The 20,457-nt window shown below is 38.3% G+C and overlaps 1 protein-coding gene across 7 annotated transcripts; it reads left to right on the plus strand.

The window, feature by feature from the left end:
• Positions 1–13: 13 nt before the first annotated feature.
• Positions 14–20,437, plus strand: CCNK (cyclin K). 7 transcript variants are annotated; one of them, XM_038138829.1, is made up of 13 exons: positions 19–149; positions 769–876; positions 1,069–1,270; positions 1,889–2,155; positions 3,144–3,225; positions 3,802–3,933; positions 4,732–4,837; positions 4,992–5,049; positions 6,838–7,007; positions 7,912–8,195; positions 12,170–12,203; positions 13,280–13,354; positions 15,501–20,437. In XM_038138829.1, exons 4-13 carry the CDS (start codon positions 1,959–1,961, stop codon positions 16,121–16,123), a joined length of 1,761 nt encoding a protein of 586 aa, XP_037994757.1. In that variant the 5' UTR covers positions 19–149; positions 769–876; positions 1,069–1,270; positions 1,889–1,958; the 3' UTR covers positions 16,124–20,437. The 7 variants fall into 7 exon arrangements, with proteins under 7 accessions (XP_037994756.1, XP_037994757.1, XP_037994755.1 ...); XM_038138827.1 differs by lacking the exon at positions 1,069–1,270; XM_038138830.1 differs by lacking the exons at positions 19–149; positions 1,069–1,270 and adding an exon at positions 379–418.
• The last annotated feature ends 20 nt before the right edge of the window (positions 20,438–20,457 follow it).

Here is a 20,457-nt window from a genome sequence, read left to right on the forward strand (position 1 = left end):
CTCCGTCCTCGCGCGCTACGCCCTCGCGACGTGATGACGCAGCGCGCGGCCTGGCCTGGCTCCCAAGATGGCGGCGCGCAGAGCGCGGAGGCCGCGCTGTCGCTGAGAGGCCCCGCGCTCCGGTGCGGCTCCCGCTCCCCGCGAGCCCTGTGAGTGCGCGGGGCCCGCCCGGGCTGCCCGCCGGCCACAGCCGCCGCCTGGGGACGGGGGGAACGGAGCGGGGGGGCCGGGGTGGGGAGCGAGCGCCTCCCCGGGCACCGGCAGCCCGTCTAGGGCGGGCGGGCGGGTCTGAGAGGCGGTGAGAGCGTCCCCGGCCGGGTTGGGGCTGCAGGGGCGGAGCCGCGGTCGGTGGGTTCGTCTCAGGTAAGGTATGAAAAAGCCGCGATCGAGCTCTGGAACTCTCCTCCACTTTACTGGGGTGCGTAAAAAGGCAGGGAAAACTTATTATTTCCGGGCGTTGCGGTCTGATTTGGGACGTTTGAGATGGTTCATTTAAGATGCTTGCGGGTGGTAATTTTCGTTCCTGGTTCCGTATTCGGAAATGTTTTCCCTCCTTTATAGAAGCAGAGCTCGTCGCTTCAGGCGCGCTTACTGTTAATTGATTTAGAAGTTAGAAAGGAAAATACCTCGTAAGGAAGAAGGATCGTTACAGTTATAAAAAATAGCACCTTTTTAGTAAATGTGATGGGAACGTGTGGTCGTGGCCTGGCGCGCTTTTCTTGATTCTGGAAGTAGTTTTTAGTAGCCATTTACTTTTTCTTGTGGCAGAATTTAGATCTTGTCTGTGACCGATACCACGAGTTGTGAAGGTGATTCCAAAACCACCGTGAGGCAAAGACAGTTTCCTTTATTCTGAAAAAGAGAAACTTTTTGAAGGTGAGCGAGGTGTTGATTGTAGGCATCGTTCTGTGGCTGTTCACTTGATCTTCCTTCCTTTTTCGGAAGGGAAACGTCTCGAAAAGTAATAGTTGATTTAAAGAGTTTTAAGTTTGGGTCTTCCTGTGACTGTCTTAGAGCGAATATATTGCATCATGTGTTAATGACTGTCTGTTATGCAAACCTTTGCAGGTGACTGTAGTAATCTGTGAATAGTATCTGTAGCTGGTTGGAGTAAGAGCGGGTTTGTGCCTGAAAGAAATAAAGGCAGTGAGTGCTTATGCTTTAAGCTGAGGCATGGCTGAAGGTCTGTCATAATTCAAACACCAGAAAGGTGCCTGCAGAGCTTTGTGATCTGCATCTATGTACACAAGGTGCTGGTAAGCACAGGCAGGTAGGAGACTCTTGGGGTGTATTTGGTGGCCTTGTTTGGGGGATGGTTTTAGATGCTGCCTTACTCTATAAACTCACATTGGTTGTCTTAATCTTGGTATGTGAAAGAGCACTGATACATTTTTTTTCTTTAAGTAATGCAAGTCCAGATCACTTTACAAAGCTTCTGCCAAGTGGTTGCTGCTGGGTATCCCTGGCAGCAGGCACGTGTTTAAGGCTCACCTCACCAGGGCCTTTCCTAGTTACCAACAGTCAGCTAATCCCCCTAACTTTCCAAATCTTTCTACAGCCATCACTGAATTGTTTTTTTCTAGTTTTGTTGACAAAGTAGATGGAAGTTTTTCTACTAAGAAATAGCAGATATTGTTGGAGATGTATTCTTGAAGTTTCCTTATTAAACAGGTAATAGCAAGGATAACCTATGGCTTTTTCTTTGATTGTATTTGCAATATTTGGGGAGGGTAAAGGCAAAGTTCTTTATTACTTGTCTTTGAGCATAGGAAAAAGATCTTTCCAGCAGGCAAGGCTAAGCACTATTCTTCGTAACTCCTCTTTGAGCAGGAACTTCAGAAGACAGTTCTCTCTATTTTTAAAGCATTCCTTTTTTCTTTTCTTCAAGGTCCTGAAGTGACTCTCTGAAAACTCCATTTTTGAAAATTTAAACAGCAAAGACAATTCTGTTTTAATAAATGAAGGAGAATAAAGAAAATTCCAGCCCTTCTGTAAACTTGGCAAACCTGGACCATACAAAGCCATGCTGGTACTGGGATAAGAAAGATTTGGCACACACACCATCACAGCTTGAAGGGCTTGATCCAGCTACGGAGGCACGATACCGCAGGGAAGGGGCCAGATTCATATTCGATGTGGGAACACGTTTAGGGCTGTATCCTTTACACTTGTGTTGGTATGAAACGTCTTTATGAATAGTGAGTTTTCAGAATAAAATATACAAGAATTGTGGCATGCTCAGCGGTTCAGATGTTTAATTGCTAATTAAAAATATATTTGTGTTGGAATGCCTTTTGATGTAATGTGTTCCTACACAATTTCTATCCATTGAATAAACAAGGTTCCAATTTGGAAGATGATACAAACTTTCCAACTAAGAATAACTTCTGTGAGTTATGAAACTCTGTTTCAGTATGTGAACCTACATGCCTTCTCAAATTTTGAATTTTACCCTCCGTTTTCTACATTGTGCCTTTGAGGCTTCTAACTTCTGCCTCCCCAGTCTTGGTCTTTGGTGGCTGTTTTTTTGTTTCCTTGGTTTGGGATTTACAACTGTGCATAAGTACTCCAGACTCTCCCACTCCCTGATAAACAGCCACTTAAATTCTCTGCTTCCTATATTCCTACGCTTCCTTTAATCTCCTTAGTTCTTTCTTTAGCAAAGCATGGTGAAGGCAAAATTTTTACTTGTCTTAAAGTGAAGAATATGTTCAGATTTTATTTGCATTTGTGGGTGTGGATAGTAACTTTCCTTCACACCAGCACTTGAATGTGAAGTGATAATTGTTCTGTTCCTTCGTGTACCTACTGCTGGATTTGACCTTCTCTGAGGCAGGTGTGGTGCAACACAGGGGTGACCTTATGTGCATCCTCTTGTAAATACAGCCAGGACTTTGCACACTTACAACAAATGCTTTCGATATCAGCTGCATCTGGGCCTGATCATGGTATTTATACAGCTTTAAGGGCTTTTGTGCCTTTTTTTCTTTTTTTTTTTTCCTAAAGCTCCTGTTTTACTTGCAGTGTTTTCTGGTCACTGAACTGCCATTTACTGAAGTACTTGATAAAGCAGAATCCATTGTGCATGTTTGGTTTTAAATTTGTTTTATGTGTTGTTTGAAAGTCCTTATTCTGCACCACAGACATTATGACACTCTAGCAACCGGAATAATTTATTTCCATCGGTTTTATATGTTTCATTCCTTCAAACAGTTCCCAAGATATGTAAGTATTTAGAATATTGATGACTTAATTTAATGATTGCACTAGGCAGGACTATTTGAAATGGTGATTAGTCACTTGGGTACTACTCCTGCTGTTTACTACAGAAAGATGGAAAATTTGCATTTGGTCTTTTAATTATTACAGCTTAAAATGTGTTGTTCTTTCCTGTTTATGCTCAGAAAAGTATTGACATTGCAGTTATGACTTGCTGATATTGTTCTTTAGGAGTAGCAGCTGTAGTGCTTGCACTTCTGTATTAGCTGAAAGAAAAAAAGAAGTTACATACAGTTTTAAAACTGCTTGACAGACAACATTGAACCGGGCCAAATTGTGCTTTGGGCTTCTGACCTTGAAATGAAGTTGTATAAAATAGACAGTCCTCCAAATTCTGTGTATTTACTCTGAAAAAATATAAGTTTAACACTATATTAAAATAGAAATTAGTATGCTCATTAAGTCTTTCCTGGGAGACTTCTACAGTACTGTTAATGGAAACTGACAGTGCTTTTATAATGCTACACTGTATTGCATATCTACATGCAGACCACTTTTTGAAAGTACTTGCCTTTTTTTTAGGTGACTGGAGCCTGCTGTCTCTTCCTGGCAGGAAAGGTTGAAGAAACACCCAAGAAATGTAAAGACATAATTAAAACAGCTCGTAGCTTGCTAAATGATGTACAGTTTGGGCAGTTTGGAGATGACCCAAAGGTAAAAATACTCATGGTGAAATTGATTTCATCCTGTTGTACTGTAGTAAAGTGACACACACTCAATAGAGCATTGACTGATTTTCAGTTGTTCTAAATTAAATTAGATGTTCAGCATGCATTTATTGCTCTTCTGGGTAATGTGGTTGGTAGCTATGAAAGTAATTCTTCCTAATAAAAGTAGCTGTGGGAGTTTACTGAAATAATTGTTTTCATTAAAAGCTTGCATTATATTTCATGTAAATTCTGATATTATTTTGCAAATTAAAGTTAGTTTGAGTAATTTCAGCCAGAGCAAGAAATATTACCAAGACATAAACTATAAATCATCTGAATGGGATGTTAGGAAGTAGTTAATAGTGAATCTTAAGTAAGAGAACTAGATCTCAAAAGTATTGAGAAGTTTCTTGTTTACCGCATTGTCTTAGCAAAACTATGCTTCTCTCAAAATTTGTTTATTTTAAATAGCAGAAGGACTTGAAACTTTTGTGTGAAATGTGGTAGAGCTTAAGTTTTTGTTGTGATTGTGTATCTGGCAATTTCATGCTGTGTCTAGTTCAGTTCATTCCTGTGCAGAGGAATAGGGATTTTAAACTTCACATCCCCTGTCCTCACTCAAATAAATGTGAAGAAAAGGTATCTGAGTTTAAAATAAAATTGTAAGTTGGAGAGCTTTCTTTTCTCCTTGGAGACAAACATGGCTGCCTGGAGGTGCTGTGAAGTCGTGCCCTGTACTAGCATAAAGTATTTTTGAGTGAAAGAAGAAATAATACTGTGGTTACCTTGTAACTCTCTTTAGGAAGAAGTGATGGTACTTGAAAGAATCTTACTACAAACAATAAAGTTTGATTTGCAAGTGGAACATCCTTACCAATTTCTTCTCAAGTATGCCAAACAACTCAAAGGTAAAATATTGTCAGGGTGAGCAAGTAATGCCTGTTATTGATTTCCAGAACTTAATATATTAACAGAACAATATATTAACAGCAAGAATATTCTACTTCCAGCTGTTTGTCCCTCCTAATTTCATGTCCTTATTTTTTTCTGATTGTTTTTCAGGAGACAAAAATAAAATTCAAAAACTGGTTCAAATGGCATGGACATTTGTCAATGACAGGTAAGATAGACCTAGGAAACATTCTGAAAGTGAAATAGTTACTGTTGCTTACATTGTTCTGGTATTGGATATTTTTTTGACAAATATTCCTTTTTTTTTTCTTGCTTGTTACATGTTTTCATGGTCATGTTGCTCAGGTTTTTTTTCCATCATTATCATGATAGTTCCATTGAGCACAGAAGCTGGAATGAGTATGAAGTAGACCAGTAAGACCTCTGCAATGTTGTGGCACTAATTTAGTGCTGCATTAAAAAGGAACTTCCTGTTTGAAAGGGCCAAACTAAATTCCTAATCTCCAGGATACAAACCAGCTTCTTGCCAAATCTGTGATATATGGTGCATTCTGAAAAAATAAGTCACTTCTCAATTCCATCAATATATTTTTAATGTGATATTTTGGTAATAGTGAAGTAGCCATTAAATTCACTGAGGAATACAGTTTTTAGCACTGGATTTACAATTTCTTGAATAATGAACTTGTAAGAATCACATCAATTAATGGGAGTGCATGTAAAAGCATTCCTCATGTGGTATTGAAAAAAAAAAACATATTTTAATCTTGTTCAGGAGGATTCCACAGAGCTGGGCTAGTTAATTTATTAAGGACTTGAATATTACTTTTTGTTTCCATAGCAAACCCTTAAGAAAATGTCTTAAGTGGTCTGACTGTCCAGAAATTTTGAATACATGTCTTTCAGTCATGCCTACAGCAGTAGAACATGATAAAAAAGAGGTGTATTTTTAATCATATGCCTGATTTGAATTAGCCCTGTGTGGGTTCAGATTTTGTAAACTCTCCAAATTAATTTGACCAAAATTAATGTGGATCTCAAGAGATGTTTACTTCAGCTGCTGTCAGTCTTGCAGATTATGATCTTACAAGTAGAAAGAATTATGGCATAACTGTCATTTTTAAGCCTGTCAAAGTACTGTGATTTAGCCATCAAAATTTGGACACCGTTGTACTTGGGATTAGATAGTGTTTAATATTTTAAAAACCTAACAATTAAAATGCACTTCAGGAAAACACTTGTATGAAGTTGGAGAGGCTGTTTCAAATCAGGCATAATAATTACCTCTGTTCTGAGGAGGCTACATTGTGCTTAGTTAATAAGCACCATATTAGAAGTTTACTTTGTTTATAGGTCCTGGGAAAATAATTCTGTGCTTTGCACTACAGGCCTTTATAAGAATAAAGGGTTCTGTTCTTATACAGCCACAGTGAATTCATGGAAATTCAGCTGGCTGGCTGGATTAAAAGTTCTGTAAACAGATTATATGCTACAAAATCTATGGAGAAAAGAGAGAAAAAATATTTCATCATTTAAAATTGATATCAGGAAATAGTAATTGATTATGACAGAAACTTAATATCAATAAACCAATAACATCAATTGTTCTAGCATTAGCTTTAACAAGGGCTATTCAAGAGATAACCTTTTATATGTCAACCTAAAACTTGTGTTGCGCTTGACAAGTTCCTTTACAAGTTCTTGTTGGCTGTTCTGTGGGGTTCTGGGGGGTTTTTAGAATTTGTTTACATTTTATTGGCAAACATTTTGGAAGCTCTAAAATCTGATTTGGGACCTGATTTCATGACAGTGGTAGTCCAGAAATTAGTTTTGTAAGCTCTTTTGTTTAACAAGGCTCTTAATTAAAATTGCTTGAGAAGTTAGAATTGTGGTGGATTTCATACCCTGTTAATTATAGCTGCAGTACATTAAAGTGCACTTGGACAATCAGGTAATCTCCAGGGTTGTGTTTTGCTTGGTTTATTTTCTGTTGCAGCCTCTGCACTACCCTGTCCCTGCAGTGGGAGCCTGAGATCATAGCTGTTGCAGTCATGTACTTAGCAGGCCGTTTGTGTAAGTTTGAAATACAGGAATGGACATCAAAACCAATGTACAGACGATGGTGGGAGCAGTTTGTCCAGGATGTTCCCGTTGATGTTTTGGAAGGTATGAAAACCATTTCCCACAACATTTCTTGTAACTGTGTGGCCTAGGTCATAAATAAATGCAAATAGCATTTTATCTAGGTTTCAGTCAAAATAATCTTGCGTCAAGTATGCACCTCAGGTCATATGTGCTGTGCCTTAATCAGGTTTTAAATTGAACTGGCTTAGCTTAGAAGCATATTTAATCATCATGATTAGTCTTTTGTTCAATGTTTGTTAAGTTTATAACACATCTAATTAGCCGGAATTGTCATGATGTGTTTTCTATTTTTTAAATGATTATCTACTCCACATTTAAAATAAGTGTTTCTACAAACACTGAAACTAATGGAGCCTGATTTCCAGCAGTTTTCCCACTGATAATTGTTCTCTTTGACCAAATTATGCTAGGATAGAACGTTTTTTGTGATGTACTGTGAATGATGAACAGATTATGGGGGTCCTTTAGCAAATAACGTGTTGGAAGAAGAATTAATGCTAGTCCTTTGCTTAGTTTCCTAAAACTTTTTTGACTGGCCTAACAAGACATGTATGTTTTAACATATAATCTTCCACTTGCTTTCTTGCTGTATTACTGTCCTGTGAGTGTGGTTCCTGGCTCTCCAGGCACACAGTAATGACATACAGTGTGTTATTACAAGACAATGTGTTCTTCTTCTGAAAGGTGTGCATATACATGTACATATTGCTCAGGATGGGCAGAAGAAACTCAGAAATGCAACTATAAGTTGAAAATTCATCTGCTTTTAAAAAGTTACTTCATTCATTATTATGAATAGTAATATTTGCAATGGATTTTTCCGAAGTTGATGTCCAGTAAAAATCAGAGTTGATAATTGTGTTAAATATACACTTGTACATTATAAGGTTGTAATACTTTGGAATTTTATTTTTTTATCTTTAAGATATCTGTCATCAGATCCTGGATCTATACTCACAGGGAAAACAGCAAATGCCTCATCATACTCCTCATCAGTTGCAGCAGCCACCATCTCTTCAGTCTACACCCCAGGCACCTACAGTACAGCAGTCACAGCAATCCCAGAGTTCAGAGCAATCCCAGACACAGCAGCAAAAAGAGTCTCAGCAGTCAGCGCAGCAACAGCAGCAGCAGCAGCAAACACAAGCGCAGCAATCTAAAAAGCCCTCTCCCCAGTCAAGTCCTCCTAGACAGATTAAAAGACCAGCAGTAAGTTGAACTTTAACTTGCAATTTATTTTCAGGCTGATCTGATGCCCGTTTGATTTAAAGGCTACAATGTGCAGTAGACCTGTATTTGCTTTAAAAATGAGCCTTGTAATTAATTTTATGTAGTTGATTTTCCTTGGTTGTGTGGCAACTTTGCTGATGCCAAATAGCCTTTACAGTTCTGACATGTGACATTCTTACTCCACTTGAGCCAAAAGCCATGGAGAGGCTTTGCAGTCAACATGAGCTGTTCAGGTTCTTAGTGTTTGTGGTTCTGGGCTATCAAACTTCATTGTGCTCTCTATTAAGCAGGTTTAATTTAGGGAGGGTTTCTTGTGCTGCACCTGAATGTGGAGATCTGCACAATACTGATGAAGACATTCTTTGACTATGATTATTAATATTAAGAGAGCAGTGACTTCTAGAGTTATGTCAAAATTCTTGAAAAAAAAGTATTTTAAAGCAATCCTTTAACAGTAGCAGCCTATATATCATCAAATTTTATAGCCTCACTTTGTCCATAATATCACATCATAATAAGAAGCTACATAAACAGTTGGATAGTGTCACAAATACTCTGAGCACTTTTCAACAGCCCTCAAGTTCAAATGAAGCTTTCAGATTTTAATGTATATTTCTGTTTTGGTTTTTTTTTTTCACTTGTAAAAATAAGTGTTACCCAAGTCTTCTTTCGTGTGTACTTAGCAACAGGAGTGTTTTCAGAAGTACAGTCTTTGGAACAAGTCCATTTAGGATGTAAATTTTGTTCTAACTTTTGCTCCAACTTGCAATTAATGCATGCCCAAACTAGAGAACATATATCAGGGGAAAAAGCAAAGCAACAAACTAAAAAAAACCAAAACAAAAACTAGGAGTAAGCAGCAAATATTGGAATGAAATGGAATTGGAAGAGTGCAGCATCTTCCTGATGGCAGACTCCCAAAAAAAACAAAAATGTAACTGTGTAAAACCTTGGTCTTGTAAGTGCAGGATAGAGCTTACTAGAGGAAAAGACCTGCTCTGAAATTTTTAGTTGTTGCACTGAACTTCAGCATTGTTCAGGATAGAAAGGTGATAATATTATTAATTAGCTTGAAAAGTGAGAGAGTTCTTGATAAGTATTATGCAGTTCTTCTACTTTTTACTTCATGCTTTTTTATGGCATCAGCACAAATTCTCCTTGAGTTTTCAAACCTGTAGGATCTCTTAACAATTTTTCTTCAACAAAAATGTCTGGGACAGCTTGGCACATCAGAAACTGTTAATAACAATTTTGGTTTCTCCTATGTGTGCCATTTAAGTTGTTACAAAAGCTTGTTCATTCCTGCAATCCAGGATCATTCAGGATCTACTGTTACAGTACTACTGATTTTGCCCCATCCCATATGTTAATGAAGTATCTCATGGAAAAAAGGGATGCTTTTGCATGGGTAGTATCTGTTGTTCTTGAACAGTTGCCTCTAGTCAAGCCATCAGTGAAACTTATCTTTTCCTGAAATTAGTTTGAGGTCCATCACCTAATAATCAAGAAAAAATACTAGATACATTGTAAGCAGCCACAACAAATAAAAAGCAAAGGGTGTTTCAAAACTCAAAGGAGTTTTCTGGGAATTCAGCACAAGCAGCATGAATTTGAGAAAATTAAATGTGGTGATCCAAAATGGTTCTTTATCCAGAAAGCAGTTTGGGAGAACAAGATGTGTAGTGTTTGAAAGATTTACTTGGTGCTTCTAGAATGTCCTTGATGTTCTTTGGCTGCTTCTATAAATAGGGCTTTGCATGACTTCTCCTTTGGTTTGTGCAGAACAGAAATACACTTTGTTCCTGGAGGCCAGATTTTCAATTTACATGAACTCTTATAACTCCCGTTACCTTCTACTGAGCCAAGATGCTTTCAAGCAGCTGAGGCATTGGCCCATGACTTGCAGACCCGTATCAGATGTCTAAAGCATCTGCACATCCTCTACATCTCTAGTGGTGAAGAGTGCTTGAATTTTCAGTTGATTTCACTAAAAATACACTGGTGAATCATTAGATGTAAATAGTATTTTCATTTGGATTAAACTAGAAATTGTTGTGGGGACAATTTTATTGCTCCTAGAAACAGCGGTAAAGGAACAGTTCCATTGTATAGATTCAGCAGGAGGTATTAAATATCCACCAGCCTGACAGTAGATAATGTTGATAATTTATTATTGTTTATTATACCCTCAGTTGTTCTGGCTGGGGCAGTACAAACTACAGTGCAGTAGAATTACCAAATAAATGCTCATCTCTATTTTAGCAGCTGCTGTTGTTGGAGAATTGTGGCTACTTGATTATTATTTTTTCTTTAGCATAAATGCAGTTTAAATTGATGTTTGTTTTTTCTGTCATGAGTTATTTTGATCCAGTTTCTTGTTCTACTGTAATGGTGTACCTTGATGTTGTTTTTTTGAATATTGCTCTATATGAACAAGTGCACAGTAATTGAATTGCTCGTCACCCGAAGTGATCGACTGACTTCACAAAATAAGTGATTTTTGGAAAAGCTCCAAAAAGTAGTGATTTGCTTCTATTTGAAAGTGCAGGGAGAGCTGATGCAGTTTTACAGGCATGGCATTTAGTGCTAGAAAGTCAAGAGAAGACCATCCAAGTAAAATGAAGGCAGCAGATGAGTCCGTGAGAGTCACTAACAAAAAAGTGTGTGTGTTTGAAATAGTAAGATAAAGATTGTCCTTAAAAAGCAGGAAAGCAGCTGGATGGTGTCTGGAAAATTGAAATGACTATCAAAGGAATATAAGAATGAGGTTGCTTCAAGCAGGCAAAAATCAGACACCAAAAATTTTGAGAATACCCATAAGAATTAAGGAAAAGTACTGTTCGAGTTGGATTGAAGTGTGCTGTGGAAAGTGAAATGAAAGAAACAGAACAATTTGTGCAGGTAAAGCTACTAGAGATAAACAGTCCCTTAAAAAGCCATTTTCATTGAAAATACAGAGAAGCCATGTACTGTACCCCTCCGACCTTCATCATTCAGTCTAAATACAGTTGTACTTAAAATCTCAGTTAAGTTCTCTGCTTTTCTCAGAAATTATCAAGTAATCATCTCAGTGGAGATGGGAAGATTTTTTATTCCTTTATCTGTGGTTGTTTCATAAAACTGCAATGAAAGAACAACCAACGAAACAATAAAAAACCCAACCAAAAACTTGTGATTGGAAGGATGATGTGAGGGTTTGTGGGTTTTGTTCAGTGTGCATACATTTTTTTCCTGGCATAACATTTGGATTTTATACAATGCTTTCCATCTGAAGGCTTCTGAAATGTTTTATGCTGTGCAACACTTTCACTGCCCTCCTGTCCTGGTAAATAAAGCATAAGAGCCTGAAGTGATTTTGGCAAAGGTTGAGTGACAGGTCAAGGCAGAATTGGGAACAGAGGCCAAGCCTCTTGCTTTCAGCTCAGTGAGCAGTGAACCCGACCATGACGTATGTGCAGTGGATGATAAATACATGAAATGAGATGTAATACTCAGCAGTGGGAACAGCAGGAAATGCTGCATATAAAATACCTGCTATTTTTCCAGTCTTTTCATTCTGCTAGTTAAGCTGGGCTTTCCCAGTGTGATTTGACTTTGTTGGTCTTGCATTTGTTGTAAGAAACTATAGAAGCATTAGGTTGGAAAAGATCTTCAAGATCATCAGCTCCGATCATTAATGCAGCACTGTCAAGTCCACCACTAAACCATGTCCCCAAGTGCCACATCTACACATCTTTTAAATACCTACAGGGATGGTGATTGAACCACTTCTGTGGGCAGCCTGTTCCAATGCCTGACCACTCTTTCCATGAAGAAATTTTACCTCATATCCAATCTAAGCCTCCCTTGGCACAAATTGAGGCCGATTCTTCTTGTCCTGTCACTTGTTATCTGGGAGGAAAGACTGACTGCAGTGGTGTTATTCTTATATTTTCTTAAATTTTTTCAAACAGGCTGTATCTCCAAAAGAAGAAACAAAGGCAGCAGGTAAATATTAATATTCTATTCATGTTGCTTCCATTTTACTGCTTAAACCAGAATAAGTAATTTGCTGATATGCACTTAGTTTGTCTGCTTACAGACTTGGCAGTTCTAAACTATTTTGATCCTGATAATGTACCTTAAATATATAAAATAACTGTTTTTAAAATGTTCCTAACTACAAAACTTAAAATTTTAAGTTGAGTATAACTGTGCCCAGAGAGTTCCTTAATAGAGTCGGTTCAGTAGAAGTCTTGCTAAACTAGTCAGCTCTCAATGTATAGCTCCACGCATCATTTGGGTGTAGTTCTCAGCAAGCTGTGAGGCCCTGAAGTGACTGAAGGTACCATGTCTTTGTATAGCTGTACTGACAGTAAGTGGTTGGTAATCAGTGATGTTTGTAATTGGTTGCTGGCATGGCTGCCACTAAAAGGCATTTTGTGTCAATAGATAGTGTAGTGAAAGAAATGTATACTCACTGCAGTGATCATACCTGATTATTTTGTTTATTTGGGGTTTTTTCTTCACTTTGCTGGGTTGGAACAAAGTAGTTTAGGATCCTAGGATGTACTTCTTAAGGAAGCCTAGCACTTATTCCCCTGTGGCTCTGCAGATGGATTCCAGACAGCTGTCTCTTCTCCCTCCTCTCTCCTGTTCAATCACTATTATGCTTGGTTCATGACACACATTTCCCTAGCTTTGAAGCAAAGGTCAACATCTTCTGAGAGCTGTTCCAGCTATTTACAAGTTAAAGTTTTGGGCTAGAAAGCATACACTTGCTCATCTTCACTTACATATTGTTATTGGGACAAGAACAACAGTTACAAAGTCACTTGAACTTGTAGGTGTACATTCTTTTGGAAGACTTGTGTGTGATACTTGATGCCACTTGATTTATACAAAGGTGTTGATTTTAGTTTTCTTTATTAACCATACCTATTAACCAGTCTTAGTAAATAGGATTTCCACTGTACTTTTGCATAGTGTAATGTGATATGATCATCATTATCATGAGACTAGAGTTGGAATTTGGAAAATATTGCAGAGCAATAACCAATCACAAACTAACAAATGTTTTTTAGAACCACCGCCACCGTCTAAAATTCCTAAAATTGAAACTGCACATCCACCAATACCTCCTGCACATCCACCTCCAGGTAAGCTTTTATTTTCTTAAAAACATTTATTCTTGTTAACTTCCTTGCTTTTCATTCAGGTAGGGGCAGGGGTTTGTTCCTTGATTAATCTGCTTGGCAAGTAAAAATACAAGGTTGATAAGCTCTAGAGGGAATTTCATCATAGTAGCATAGGCTTTTCCAGACAAAAGTAAAAGACTTACAATGGAAACAAGACTATACTAGGTGGATAAAGGCAAAACAAAGTTGTAACAGTTAAAGCCCCAGAAGACTAAAACTAATTGTTAATAGCAGGCTAAAAGGAACTTCTTGATCTCAAAAGGATGGTAGATGCCATATTGGATTACTAGAGCAGCCTTCAGCTGTCCTATAGAAGTTTTCCATGTTAAATCTGTCATACAGGAATTCTGCAGTTGTGCAACTTCCAAACAATAATAATTAAAAAAAAAAAAAAAACCAACACCAAAACAAAAAAAAAAAAAAAAAAAAAACCTCACACCACCACAGGGGGATGCTTTCTTTGCTGTACCTCTAAAGAGGATTTTTTTTCTGCCAGGGAACACTAATACTGCACACATGCCATATGTTTGCAGAATAAACTGTACTGTTATAAAAATGTGCTTCCAGCACCCTGATGCATTAGCTGTCTTCCACTGACCCTTAAATATGACATAAATATTTCACAGCCCATGGTCCATAATGTAACTGTAAGATGACAGCTTCTAAAGGGAACTAGGAGAGAGAAAAGCAGTGCCCTGAAATATAGTAGGACAATTTTTTTTCATTTGTTAAAATCTAATTAAGAATGAAGTTTTTCTAAATACCATGCTCATTATTCCTTCAGTCGTTAAATTTTGAATGCACATCTTGAATCCAGAGTGATTCTGAAAATGAGCAAACGAGGAAATTATTGCCTGCTACAATTTAGGAGCTTGACGTCACTGAAATCATGACTACCACAGCCAGCATGCCCACCTTGTGTGATTTAATTACGTGGCTTTCCTAGGGGGCAGTTTTGCTGTTAAAATCCTGCTTAGGCAGGTCATGGATTTATTTCCCTTGTAAACTGAAGTTTTCCTCTTGCAAGGATGTAATTGTACAAGCACTGAAACATTACCAAAATAAAGGGCAGCTCTGTGGAAAAGTCAGGGGAAAACAAAGAGTGCATCTTGACCAAGTGAACTAGGAGGAGGATTTATCTCAAATTCTGTTTAACGGTGACAGTGTGGTATGCCTCTAGAAATGACTGCCCTGCATATGTTTCTAAATAGCTTTTCTTACTGAACAATGTTGTAGATGCTCATATATACAAGCAAGATGTCCCAAACTCTTTTTTGTTGGTCCTTCTAATAATCTCTCTGACCATACAGAGGTTGCTATTAGGTTAGTCATCCTGGTAGTATTACTTACTTCATAATGTCTGTGTTAAGAGGGGAAAACAAACAATTCTTATTTAAAGAGAAGACTGCTTAAAGCATGTTTTTTGGAGAAGTGGCTAATTAGAATTCTGTAAAATGCTGACCTTTTTGTGAACTTCTCCAGAGTGTCAGGTATGAAGTTCACTGAAATTAATCAGTGGGCAAAGCTGATCAGATTTCATGTCCTTCTTACTTACCCTTTGGTTTTCTTTTTCTCTTTCTTTGGTAAACAGGTTTAGAACTGAGCGTTAAAGACTTGAGACTTTGGCCTGTGTTCTCAAATAATGTTTCCCAATATGGGAGGCAGGTGAAGTGCAGAGGGTAATCCCAGGCCACCTCCTGGACTACCAAAGAGGTAGAAAGGAGGCCTGAACTAAAGAAGGTGAAAGCACTGAACTAAAGATTTTTGGTATCATGAATCCTGTGACTTTTTAAATCCACTAGTTGTGATTCTATCCATACAGTCTGTTAATTCTGCTGATTGTACAACAATATTTAAATTATAAAAAATATTAATAAGAAATATGATTTTAACTTTTAGAATGGGAAAAGCTGACCTTGAAGCTTTGATAGGCAGCTTAGTTGGTTTTTAGTGACCTGAGGAGGTCTGACCGGATACCATATGGCATTCAGAGACTTAGAGAATTGAGTTCTCTTTTGCCAATTTTAACTGGAGGAAAAATATGAAGTATTCAGAAGCTGTTCTTGCCACTATCTTTCAAAAAAATAAATAAAATTTTCTTTTCCAGAGCGCAAGCCTCCTTTGACAACAGCAGTTTCAATGGGAGAACCAGAGCAATCTACTACTGTGGACTCAGTAGATATGCCAAAGGTCCAGATTCCTCCCCCTGCTCATCCCGCCCCAGTACATCAACCTCCCCCTCTGCCACATCGCCCCCCACCCCCACCCCCCACCAGTTACATTACAGGGATGTCTACTACAAATTCCTACATGTCAGGGGAGGGCTATCAAAGTCTCCAGTCAATGATGAAAACAGAAGGACCAACATACGGAGCTTTGCCACCGGCCTATGGACCACCAGCTCATCTACCATATCATCCTCATGTCTACCCTCCCAACCCTCCACCACCAGTTCCACCTCCACCCCCTGCTTCTTTCCCCCCACCCAATATTCCACCCCCTACTCCTGGATATCCTCCTCCGCCTACATACAACCCCAATTTCCCACCTCCAAGACTGCCTCCAACTCATGCAGTGCCACCTCATCCACCTCCAGGGCTGGGAATGCCACCAGCCAGTTACCCCCCTCCAACTGTTCCCCCAGGTGGACAGCCACCTGTACCACCTCCAATTCCACCACCTGGTATGCCACCTGTAGCAGGACTTGGACGTGCTACATGGATGAGATAGCATGAGGTCATTTGCACGAATATACCTTTATGTCGATTAGGCAGGAGTAGATAGCCAAAACCTACATTGTAAAGATGAAGAGGAGGGTAATCTGTATAATTTAGATGAAGAAATGAGATTAAACGAAAATTTAGCTGATCTGTTTGCAGTATGGTTTATGGTGAGTTATATAGGCTTCTAGATTTTAATCAGCTTTGCAGTATCTATTCTAACTTTATACATTTGACTTAAGTTTAAATTGTCTTGACATATTCCAGCACTGGATTACTTTGTACTAGCAAAACCAGCCATATTGGCTCAATTATATCAGTAAGAAGAAAATTTCCTTCTAGAAATCAGTGCCTATTTTTAAGTATCAAAATAGCCAGATACTATGATATTTGATCTATAATAAGAAACTTCATTTTTAATAGTACGTAAAACAACACGATGTCAAGCATAAAAGCTGCTTTATTTAAGAGAGATTCTGAATGCTAGCTGACTGGAATAGTTTTGAGGTGTTTGCCTTGCTGATAGTTTTGGTTTGGAATGTACTGGTATCTTAAAATATTGTATGTTTACACCTATTTGCAAATTCCTGTACATAATATATATATTTTCTAAGTGTGAAAGTCTGAATGTAACAGCCTACTGTGATGTACATCATAGCTATAAATGGGACTACTTTGTTCACTCTACCCAAATAAAATTGGTTCTGAATTTAGTGGATTTCCAGGTTTTTCATGTTAGTTCAGCAGTCATAACTATGGTTACTCCAAGATACTTACTCCAAGGTATTTCAGCAGTGGTCTCCCAAATCTTACTCATCAGTGTTTATTTAAAAAGAATGTATTTTATTTTATTCAGCTAGAAGTATACACTATCACAATCAATCTCTTACTTCATTTTTACTAAAATATTTCAAAAGAATGTTTTACACACATTATCAAAAAAAACTGTACTATTACTTTCCTTCCCCAAAAAAGCCAGAGTGGTTCAATAATAGGTAAAAACGCGTGCTAAGGTCTAAAGAATTTTGCTATATACACAACAGCAGGTGCTAACTTTTCCAGTTCTTTGTAAATCATATACAGAAAATATAGCAGGGCTGTAAGATCACAGGTTTAACAGAAATCAAACTTTAAACTGATTTCTAAAGCAGCACAAATAGACTTTCCCCACATTATGAAAAATATACAATTTTATCACTTTACAGTCATGCACTTTGAAAAAGATCAGTAGTACTCTTCCCCCCCAGTTTCTAGAAAGATAAAAGGTCACTTTAACACTGATTTCATTTAATATCTAATATTTGGATAAAAATGTGCCATTCTCAAACAAGGTTGTGCTCAGCAGTCTTATCAAAGTGCGAAGAGCCAACTGAAGCTGGTTACACTGCAGCATTTCAGGAACTGTTAGGGAAACACTGCTTACTCCAGTCACGCCAACAAAAGTCAAGGATGTGATTTTACTTTCCTTAAGCAAGCAAAGTCCATTTGTAAACAGTGGATGCTTTCTTTGCCAGAGGATTGCAGAACCCAGGGCTTCAATCTTGAGGAAATTATCTTGGGCTGTTGCCCCAAATATATGAATTGAATGGTCACTATTTCAAGGGATGCTCCCCTCCAACTTCATGTACAAAACTCCTCAGGTAGTTTTCTCTGAATACCGAGTGCACAGGTAAGAGAATTTAAATATGCATATAAAATATCTATTTAGACAGCTGAAAATTCAGCACCCAAGTCATCCTGTAAAGTCGTTGAGCATCATTTTACCCCAGGAAGACATTTTATAGCTCAAATGGAATAAGTAAGAAGATTGGCAAGCCTAAAAACCCCTAAACAGTAACACTGCAAGGTACAGCACTGTCATGTTCTGCAAAATCAGTGATGTGCATCTTACATTGAAGATGATAAATAAAATCTTAAAAAGGGAGTACCCTACGAGTATGGAGTTTGTTCAGCTGAACTGCTGGCTACCCTATAAAGTGGCTCTTCAGGATTTGCAGGGCTAATTGACCTCAATTGCAGCACTGTTTCCCTTGTAGGTGAGATCAAAACAAGCTTTGCTTGAAGTCAATGAATAGATTTTGAGAGAGATTTGACAGCAGGGAATATTTGAGTGGGAATTACATAGCAGCGAGACTAGTAATCTGATGAGTATAGCTCTTGTCTTGTTGAGAGGACCTGCTAATAGCCTCATATACCCCTTAAATAGCAACCATGTCATGAACACAGTCAACTCTCTCCAAGTGCTGGCAACGTTTGTGTTGCTTTAGTTAAAATTCACTGACATAGATCAACCTTGTTCCAAATACACTTCAACTCTCTGCTTAATCCAGCAGTCAGGTGCCACCAAAGTTAAAATGGGCTAAGCAGATAGATTAAAGTAACCCTCAGTTTGACCTTAGATGTTAAGGAATAATGATGCTCTCCTTTACATCACCTTTTCTGTTACAGAAATCTCAATGTATAAATTGTACAGGAGGAAGACAAGTAATCACCAATGGTGACTAGAAACTGGAGGTCAAAATAAAAAGCAAAGAGGAGGAAATCCAGAATCCTCTAAAGATGCTTAAAGGAGAAAGTCAGACTCTAGAATGGATTTTTCCAGACTCCATGGGATGTTAATACTATTAGACTGAGAGCTATCTAGCTCAGTGTTCACTGACTGAGCAGTAGTAGGAAATAATCTACTGGTGGGTGTGTGAGTGAGAGTATGCACTTGTGTTTTGGGGGTGGTTCTTGGTTGGTTATTTTTAAATAACCTACTCAACTGTTACATTTCTATTTCTGCCACAAATAATGAAGTGGTGCTTACTCTTACTGGTTATTTTGTGTTTTGGTTGTATTCCTTCTCTATTTTTTTACTGGTTACAGGTTTCAGCTCTGACACTGCAAATTCTTCAGCCAGGCAGCTGTAGTTTATTGTACACCACGGGACCAATTACCTTTCATAATTCATAATAAACCACATGGGTTCCTTGTTATTGTATCGGTGCTCCATGTAATACAATACCACAAGTCAAGAACTCAACTGGCAGAACAAATTAATTTAGAGGAAGAACCTGTCCAGCTTATACAGCTGTCTGTAGCTGTGACTGATTCTTGTAGGGAACAAAAAGAAAGTAAAGGTGTTTGAGGTCATTACATCCTACAACTAATCACTAATATTGATGCAACTTTTGAAGAGGAGGCTTTGATCTTTTCACGTGCCTGTCTTTAAAATTATTTTACACCAATGAGTTCTAACAACGAAGCCCCGCTTCCTTGGACTATTGGGAAAGAACATCTAATGAAATACAGGGACAGCTGCTGTGACAACTTGGAAAAGGAGGGAGTCAAATTCTTACAACTACACAGGCAGCTACTCCACAATAGCAAAACGTAAGTCCCATTATTTTATATACAACCATTTGAAGAAGCAAAAACCCACTTGTTTTGGTTCATTAACAAAAATAAAGCTTGAATGGCAGGAAGTAGTCTCACCTGACAGCCTGTGTTTATGGAGTTTTTATTCAACTCTGCAAGGTCATATGGTTACCTGACACAGGAACCAGTATAGGTGAGGGATCCAGCAAGAACATTAAAAAAACCCACCCAAATCTTCCTTACGTGAAAGATGAGCTGCTTTTGAAGATCCTGTGAAAGCCATAAGCACTGTCAGGATAGCAGTTTCTGCTGAATTATTTCATAGTGAAAGCTTTACAAGAAAAGTGTTGCCATTTTGTAGGGAATACTGTTGTGTGGCTAAGTGACTTCGTTCACATTACGACTGCAGAAATCTTGTGTCATTTGATCATAAATTGTTCATTACCACCTGATATGGAGTCTTAAGCCTTTATGTACACTTGTGTGACGGGTACCACCGTACAATGTAGGGCAGTACAAGTGTTTTTAGCTTGCCACTCAGTATTTTACACAGAGCCTTGTGAAAACAGTTGCATGTCATTCTTCAAAATAAGGACCTCCAACAAAAGTGTTAGCAGCTCATGAACTTGGCAGGCCGTAAGCCAGTGAATTTGAATTGCATTTTCCTCGACTGCCTGGAGCCACTAACCTGGCTATGAATCACAGACAAGCGGGTGGACAGGAGCAATACAAATGGTGACTTCTCCGCAGGTTAAGGGTTCTTCTTGTTCCTCTTAGAAATTCTCTTGAGTTAGTTAATTCTACAAACAGACCGTTACAACAAAGCAGGTTTGAACTACAATAAAAATGATGCAAGTCTGGCATTATTGGATGGTTACCCGGTGAACAGTAGCTCCAGAGCACCACAGCCTGGAAATCAGGCCTTTAGCTGCCATATTTACACTATTGTTACAAAAAAAAGCTGGAAAAAAAGAAAAAAGGAAA

This window comes from Motacilla alba, chromosome 5 (genome assembly GCF_015832195.1).
Source record: "Motacilla alba alba isolate MOTALB_02 chromosome 5, Motacilla_alba_V1.0_pri, whole genome shotgun sequence".
Classification (NCBI taxonomy): domain Eukaryota; kingdom Metazoa; phylum Chordata; class Aves; order Passeriformes; family Motacillidae; genus Motacilla; species Motacilla alba.

Bases quoted from the DNA above. Each gene is read 5' to 3' on its own strand.
- CCNK (XM_038138828.1), top strand. From the start codon at position 1,959: ATGAAGGAGAATAAAGAAAATTCCAGCCCTTCTGTAAACTTGGCAAAC. The intron at 3,934-4,731 runs GTAAAAATACTC...AACTCTCTTTAG, and splicing joins AGTTTGGAGATGACCCAAAG to GAAGAAGTGATGGTACTTGA. The intron at 7,008-7,911 runs GTATGAAAACCA...TTTATCTTTAAG, and splicing joins TCCCGTTGATGTTTTGGAAG to ATATCTGTCATCAGATCCTG.